Source organism: Papilio xuthus, unplaced genomic scaffold (genome assembly GCF_000836235.2).
Source record: "Papilio xuthus unplaced genomic scaffold, Pxut_1.1 DF828952.1, whole genome shotgun sequence".
In the NCBI taxonomy this organism is placed as follows: domain Eukaryota; kingdom Metazoa; phylum Arthropoda; class Insecta; order Lepidoptera; family Papilionidae; genus Papilio; species Papilio xuthus.
Window position 1 is genome coordinate 1,985,137 of NW_013529697.1, and position 8,952 is coordinate 1,994,088.

Below are 8,952 nucleotides of genomic sequence, written 5' to 3' on the forward strand. Positions count from 1 at the left end.
ATGTGCTGAAAATAATCTGAAAATTTTATATTCTCTGTCACCGATTTCCCCCAATGAAGAAATAAATATAAGACGGTTTTCCTGTTTTCTCTTTGTTTGTTTTGTTAAACGATTCCCGAACTTCAGTTACTCATCGGGCATGTGACAGAAAACCGAAATAACGCTGTCGAAATTTCATATTTATCGTTTCTTTCATTCGCGACGGATGTGTTTCGCATCGGGAGATGTTCCGGCGCGCGAATGACGTCACTGATCACTGTTTGTATTCTTACTTTGGATATTTCGCGAAATCCACTGACAAAGGATTGATGAATAATATGTATAATATACGTGTATACTCTCATACTGTTTGTTATAGGGCTTTATCCAAGTAAAGTTTTAAGGAGTCCAGTTTTAAGTATAAAATCTCTTAGAAATTTAATAGGTCATCCCAGAGTAAATAATTTTGCATTTACTTTTTGCGAACATGTTCATATCTTACTAATTATATGTTAATAATGAATGTTTAGATGGATGGATGTTTGTTTGAAGGTAGAACGGCTGAACGGATAGCGATGAAATTTGGCATACGTATAGAACATAGTTTGACAGAACTCGTATTGTACTAATTAAGTATATTTTTAATACCTCACGGACGGAGTTGCGGGCGACAGCTAGTATCAGAATATTTCATACGTCTTAAATGCAAATTTTCAATCATATATGGATTAAATGGATATGGGAAGATATACTTTTCAGTTACTTTACGAAGCTATTTAAGATTCGCTCGTGTCTTTAAGAAAGAACGTAGCGCCATTTCAAGAAGGTCGCTGTTTACACACTAGTTCTTGACAGAAATAAGCGCAGTGCTAGAAACATAGTCACAACGGCTAATAAGAAAACCTTCGTTTTGAAAATGTATGCAAATGTTTTATGGATTAATCGATCTTTAAGGATTGGAAGTCTGGTTATATCTTACGAAATACTATTTTATTATTTATTTTTTATAATTTTTATTAGTCTCTCTCATATGTCATAGCCTCGATTTAGTATGATAAAAGATTAAGGGATTGCTAAAGCGATTATTAAAGTGCATTAATGAGATTGTACACACACACACACACACACACATACACACACACATACACATACACATACACATACATACACACACACATACACATACACACACACACACATTGACACACACACACACACACACAGAGTGAAAGAGAGAAAAGTTTTGTGCCCATATTATCAATGGTATAATAAGTTACAATCATTTTGTTTGCGATTAGTACGGACAACAAGCCTCACTTATCCGCCAACCAGTTGGTGGACTTCCTAAACGACGTGCAGCGTGACCCTCGGCTGAATGAGATCTTGCACCCTTACGCAGATATACAACGTGCCAGAGATCTCATCAGAACCTATGAATACAACAAGTATCACCAGCAAAGATCGCAGCTCACGTTCGATGGTTTTCTTCGGTAAGTAGCTACAATATTATATGAATATTAGCCTAATGTTCATGATAAGTAGACCTTCACCATGGATCTTCAAAGTTATCGGCATCTTAATCAACCTTAATCAAGCAACACTCGTAAGCTTCAAATTCTGACTGACATCATTCGTATCCCCCTCTATGTGATGAAGGTACAACATATTTTCGTCTTCCTAATTGATTTATTGTGCGTCATTATAGTCTTCACGACCTCCTCAATCATGTTTTTTTTTTACTCAATTCACATCTTCTTTCTCTTCCCCTATATCAAATTCTGACAGATTAAGACATTTTGATTCTAAGATAAACATAGTCTTAATGTAATTCCTATTAGTGAATAGACTACGTCAATAGTAAATTTATGCGTCAATGAATTGTTTGCTTTGCTAGAGGAATTTACTTCCGAGCTTCCGATTGTATTTATAGACGCTTTAAAATACGTTCAACTCTCTAAATTTACATTTGAACAATGTATGTTTGGGCGGATTGATCTAAATACATTTGTTAACACGCTACTCTCCTGTTATATTGATGGAATTTATATTGAAGTGTATTTCAAACAGTTTTTGCAAGTTACCTGTGGTATTTCACTTGCATTTATTTCTTTATAATAAAATGTTGACCAAAACCTCTGACTGTATTCTCTAAAGTAATGAGTTGTTATTTTAATAAAAACGTTTGCTTAAATTTGAGATTCACGAGAATTTGGTCTTTATATTTTTATGGTTAATGTTGGTAAATAAGTAAAAGTTGATTTAAACCTTTTCTTTTACAAAGTATATGTTCATTTTTTACTAGAATAATTGAGGAGATTTTGAAATCGGTGGTCATATATCCGATACGCGTTGCAGGCACAGTTTGAACGGTCCTCAATTAATTTGGGTATTATTAACTCTAGCCGGACCGCAATGTACCATGTTATATCGACGGTGAATGGAAACAGGGATCCGATCGATACCATTTGCATACTGACTCGATGTGTTGCGGATTTAATTGATTTCACATACAATTTATGAAAATGCACCAAGTATTTAATTTTAATATTCATTTTTTACATTTATAAATAAATGGGAGATGTAAAATGCATGCAATCTTTTCCGTATTATGCTGTTGTTAAAATTTAGCATACTGTTTTATTCCAGTTATGTTCTTCTATAACAAAATAATTTAAATATTTCCATCAGGTTTCTCATGTCGGAGGACAATCCAATCGTAGCGCCGAGCAAAATGGATTTATGCGACGACATGGATCAACCACTAGCGCATTATTTTATCAATAGTTCGCATAACACCTACCTCACCGGTCATCAGATCACCGGCAAGTCCAGCGTTGAGATATACCGACAGAGTTTGCTCGCTGGTTGCAGGTGAGTTAACACGTTCACTGCCGACTTTTTGCCTGTTCACTTGATATTTTAAAGTACTCGTCTGACGAGTTTGTTTTAATAGGAAATAATCGGAGCTGTGAAATTAGGTATTAATGAAATTGCCACATCATTAAATACTTTCTTAATTTCTTGTGTTATCTTTATATATATAATTCTTCTGTGAGTGTGTGTCACTGAACTTCTCTCAAACGACTGGACCGATTTTAGTGAAATTTTTTGTGTGTGTTCAAGGGGATCTGGGAATGGTTTAGATTCACAATTTTCATCAAATATTAACTTCATATTAATTTATTCAAATTAAAGACGTGTAGACAGGACAACGTCTGTCGGGTCCGCTAATCTGTTTATAAGGTTTTATTATGACTTCAAAATGTTTTTATAAAAAATGGTGTATTATTGTTTATTACGATGCAAATTTAGTTTGAAATTCAATCTATGGTTGATAAACTACAATCAAATTACAATGTCAAATGTGGTTAACTTTTTCAAGAACTGTTCAAGTACGAATAACTTTGTGGCTTTTAAAGTTCAAGGCTAGCGTCAAAGTTTCGACCCTACCAAATATAGAAATAATTTAAGACATATTACATGTGAAATTACCTTAATAACTGAAACAAAGGGTATTTACTATTCAAATACGAGTATAATTGTACATTGAAACTTATAACTTGTGTAATCTACACGGAAAAAAAACTGATCGTCTGTTTTCATGACAGCAGTGGTAATGTAACGTATAAAGTCCGGCAACACATATGCAGTTCCTCCGATGTTGTGGATGCCCATGTCGTAGATCACCTCAATGTTCTCGCCGTTCGTTTGCTCCCTTATAAAAAACGACCGTTAAACAAGTATTAAGGATACGGCTGACGTCATATATGAATTCCTAAATCCATTTCGAATCGAATTTAGAATGAGGCCAGTTCTAATCCTTTAGCATACGTTGTCCCACGTATCCATTTGAGATTGCATTTAAATTGGTACTGAGTAAACAGAGACGGGTTTATATATCCTTAGCCTTTAAATCTCTGAGGTACAGTCGTCATGCTTTGTGAAGATTTGGAGCGCACCAAATGTCCACAGTGTGTACACTAAGATAGGATTTTAATGCAAACCTATTTTAATGTAAATTAAAATACACTTTTGATAGCAAACACATATTTTAATGAACTTCCTCTCATAGATTTAATGTTACTTTGTTTAGAGGAATGTTGCCTTGTCACATCTTTCATTTAAAATTGATTTTTATTCGATGTTTTTTACGTGTAAAGCGTAACGTTTGGTGGAATTACTAGGTCTATTATACCTATGTCATGAAATCCTTAATTAAATTCAATGTAGTGTATTTAGTACAATAAATGTCAGGAAAGAAGTAGCAAAAGATTCCGAGCAAAAGAAAGCGAAGGTTTTATGTCTTATCATTGCCTTCTTAGTGTCCATTCTTACAGACCGGGGCGGAGAGTAGAGTAGATTTTTTTTTGTTAATAAAATTGAGCTTTAAATGATTGAAACAAGGTTTAAATTTTCATGTCTTTTACGCGTGTATTTGATAAAGAAGACGTGCAAAGTAAAATTAAATCTTGTTTAAATTTTATTTGCGACAAAATATCTGCTCTGATCTCCGCATCGGTGTGTGAACGAACCCTTACTGTACGTTGAAATAAATAAAAGTGCACGCTATCTCTCTCGTTCTCTTTGGAAAGGACGGAGACAATGATATGTTTAATATAAAAATTCTGGTGTATTTCACGGTTATTGTCATTAATTTATTCATTATCTCTGTTAAGTAATTAACAAGAAGCTTGGATTCTTTTCGTTGGTTGCGCAAACAACGCTATTTGTCGCTGCTAATGCGAGTAATTCCTTTTATTGCATCATTTGAATTCGTTAGCCAAAACTTGGCAAAGCTTTATCTCTGCTTTTCTCCATTTTGTATATTTAATCTTTAATCGCAACGTATTCTTTGTTGTCTGAAATATTCGTGAATCTTATCTTTGTGAGATTATAAACGAATTTATTTTCACAATGAATCTTTTATAACATCAATTAATTTTGTTTTATTTCACAAATTATTTTTGTTAATGTAATTTAAACAGCTTTGTATACACTTTCAGGATTGAATTATTATAATCGATATTCCGTGCATTTAATATTAAGAAGAGTTTTCATTTTATTTTCAAAATATTAAAATAAGATTTTCGATTAAATTTTCAATAGATTGTTAATTTTTTATGGATATCTTTCGATGTACTTGAAATGTGTTGAATATAGAAATACTTTTGAAAGAGTTTTGACGTATACAAAATATTAATTCATTTGAAATTTTGTCTTAATTTTAGTTAAATGTTATACTGTTGTACTTTTGTTACGGAGTATCTTTTGTTTAATTTACATCCTTAGGGTAAATTCAAGTTTTCCTTCGTATCTTTACATATTCGTATGTCGTAACGTATACAGAGTTAAGTTAAAAGTTTTATTAAAACATCTCTTATTTGCAACTTGTTTTCCAGTGCGGGTTAAACTTATTTTTTCATATATCAGAAATTCTCATTAAGGGAAGCTATGATATGAAAAAACTACATAAGATCTTACGATAATTTGGATGCTTCCCTACGTTTTTAACTGTTTGTGATGTTAATTTTATGGTATAGAACTTTAAAAATAATTGCTACCCATACAAAAGTAACAACGATAGACATAGTCTGAAACTATTATTTTTTTATTTACTGTTAGGAAGAAAATGTGACACTGTGCAGGTGTACTAGCGCAACACTAGCCTTACTAAAATGTCGACGTTTACGTTCCCTCACTAATCAGTCTGACACTTGTCTTTGTAACGAAAGCGCGACATTCGCGCCAAAAGAAACTAATAATGTTTAAAATTACGCAGGAGACATCGATCAATCACTTATACTTTTCCAACAGGTGCGTGGAACTAGATTTCTGGAACGGTCGTACGGACGAGCCCATCATAGTTCACGGGTATACTTTTGTACCGGAGATCAGCGCAAGGGAAGTATTAGAAGCTATAGCTGAAAGCGCCTTCAAGACGTCCGATTACCCGGTTATACTGAGCTTTGAAAACCACTGCAATCCCCGTCAACAAGCCAAGATAGCTAATTATTGCCGGGATATCTTTGGTGATATGCTGCTCGATAGACCACTCGATTCACATCAGTTGGAACCAGGTTAGTTATCTTAAAATAGGAATAAAATAACATCTCATTACGCTTTATTTAATGTGAGACACGACAGTAATGTGTATTTTTGTTGTAACCACATTAGTGTTTTATTTGTGAACTAGCTGTTGCATGCGACTCAGTCCGTGCGGAGTTAAAAAATAACTTATTAGGTAGCCTATGTTCTTTCAGGCTATATTTTACATCTAGAGCAAATATTAGCCAGATTCATGCAGCCGTTCTGGAGATACATTCTAACAAACATCCACTTAAACATTCGTATTTATAATATAGTAAGATAAGTAATATATTTTAAAATGAAGCAATAAAGTTTTATGTTTGAAGAATTTATAGCTTTAAAGTTTGTTTTGGTAAATAGCGTGGTTGTAAAAATGCATATATAAATAACTCATGCCTGTAACCCACAAGGGTAGGTAGAGATATGATTTCCAGTTTCCGCGATCGTGGCACATCTGTATTGCTTCGTCTTCATTCATAAATCAACGTATACTTTTCGGTTTCAACGTTGGTTATAAAATTTTGATGTCCTATTTTAATGGATGATTCGCCGCTTCTGTTTCAAAATGTGTAACATTATTATTGTCAGCAAAAATTGTTCGATTTATTTTCAATACAAGCAAAACACGGTGCGCGTGTTTGTTGGTACAGCAGGGCCTCGGGTTTATCGCTATCCGGCGGATTGTTAAAGCCGACATCATCGCCGCCTCGCAATATTTCCCGCGGTTTTATTGACATTCCCACTGTCACATAAACCTCGTGATGTATAAGCGATTCCCCGTTTTATAACCGACGTACGTTTTTATTCTCACTTGAATAATTACTGCGTACAATGTACTACCCTCGTGTGGAAACGTTTAATTGTTGTTTGAACGTTTCTAGAAAGTTTGAAAAGCATCTACTGTTTTATAGCTTTAAATGTAAAGTTCATGACGCGGCTATACATTTTAATACATCGCCTAGTCTAGACAATATAACATCTGGTTGGTCTTACTTATTACTAATAATATAAATTCGAATGTTTGTGTAGCATTCGTTGCGTGGATGTATTTTCTAACAAAAATATCTCCAGAGCAGCTTAACCGATCTCGGTGAAGTTTAGAAGAACACAAAGGCTACTAATTTTTATTTTTTTCAATATCGTGTAGACAGAGTCGCGGGTGACAACTAGTTTTGTAATAAAACAAATGCAAACTTTTATTCACCTGTATGCGTCAGTCTAGACATAGATTTAATTTGCTTACTTATTGTCCTCGCAAATTTCATTCAGAGCTTTTTTTATTATTCTCGTTTTTCATTTCATAATCATAAATACTAAACTAAAGTGTTATGATAAAGTATCTTGTTGACATTGTCTTCATCAATTTGAACTTTCTTTACGTCGTATAATTGTAAATAAGGTTGTAAAGGAGGTAATAGAAATACAGTATGAGATTGAATTTGCAAAGCGTCCGTAATGTGGAGAATATTCGATACGAAATTCAGTTTTACGTTCTATATCCGGGAACATCCTGAGCGTCGCTACACGACTCCCGGCCGGATATTGCTTGCTGGATTTATTCATTGAATATATTACAATAATATTGCTTGTTTTCTCATAATAAATTGTGCGTGGATTGACTCAGCTTTGCGATTTTATGTTAATGGGTCTTGGAAATCTATAATAGATAAATGCAACATTGAATAACTTATGTATAAAAGTTTTAAAAAAATGTTTAAAAAGGGCTTGTTAAAATGTGGATTAAAAGAGTCGTAATTTGTGCACAAATTTGTCGTTAAACCAAATCCCTTCTATGTATTAAAGGGTTATAATATATTTACTCAAGTTGTCAGTAAAATTATGTTACTTGTATTGTAATAAGGAGGGGAGCTGCCTCCCCCATCGCTACTGAAGCACAAGATAATAATAAAGAACAAGAAGAAGCATCACCACCATCATAAGAAGGAGGGCTCCGTGGGCTCCGAGGATGTGGAGGCGCGCGACTCCTCGCAGCCGCAGGGCAACGGAGAGATCGCGCACGGACCTGTACGTTCTATTTACTATAGTCTACATATCTACACATATTAATAAAACTGGTGTGTCCATATGTGATACCGAAAAAAAAATATTTCGTGCATAATATGTCCGTCTCTCTGATCTTTTTTTTACTTTTTGATAGCTGGTCCGACAAGGTTCCAAGGAGTCATCGGAGTCTTCGGAGTCGGAATCGTCGTCAGGCGAGGAGGAGGCGGAGGCGTGCGGCGAGGGAGCGGGCGAGGGGGCGGGGCCGGGCGCGCCGGGGGCGGAGCCCGAGACGCATGCGGCCGCGGAGATCTCCGCGCTCGTCAACTACGTGCAGCCCGTGCACTTCAGCTCCTTCGAGAACGCTGAAAGTTAGTATGCACTGGTAAATCAAGGATTTTTTTTGTTTTATCTATTTAATCTTGTAATTCCGTAATATATAATATCTTTATTTTTTTTTGTTTGTCTTTATTCAATTTTAAATAGCTATTGCCCGAGACTGCCCTAAGTGAGGTGCCAAATTTAATCGAGATCAGTTGAACCATATCTGGATATACCTTCTTACAAACATATATTCATCCATACAACCAAACTTTTGCATTGATATGATTAGTAAGTTTTCGATCTTTGATCGATTAAGTGTAGATGACTCTTGAATGATTTGACACAATACTTTTGTTTTGTCAGTCGTTTTCTATATCTTTTATAATATTTTAATGTTAACAATTATCTGTGATTAGTATGAAATCGATATGATCGCAGAGAAAAACCGTTTCTACGAGATGTCGTCGTTCGATGAGAAGCAGGCGACGACGCTGCTGAAGGAGCGGCCCATTGAGTTCGTCAACTACAACAAGCACCAGCTCTCCCGCGTCTACCCGGCCG

At 34.9% G+C, this 8,952-nt stretch overlaps 1 protein-coding gene across 1 annotated transcript in view; it reads left to right on the forward strand.

Annotated features, from left to right (window-relative positions):
- Window positions 1-8,952, forward strand: part of Plc21C (Phospholipase C at 21C) — a 48,531-nt gene that overhangs the window by 30,618 nt on the left and 8,961 nt on the right. The window contains exons 6-11 of the mRNA XM_013324997.1: window positions 1,278-1,469; window positions 2,668-2,850; window positions 5,794-6,056; window positions 7,928-8,091; window positions 8,225-8,438; window positions 8,830-8,952. The exon at window positions 8,830-8,952 is cut by the window's right edge and continues 35 nt beyond it. Coding sequence (XP_013180451.1) covers window positions 1,278-1,469; window positions 2,668-2,850; window positions 5,794-6,056; window positions 7,928-8,091; window positions 8,225-8,438; window positions 8,830-8,952 — 1,139 coding nt within the window. The remainder of the gene's footprint in view (window positions 1-1,277; window positions 1,470-2,667; window positions 2,851-5,793; window positions 6,057-7,927; window positions 8,092-8,224; window positions 8,439-8,829) is intronic.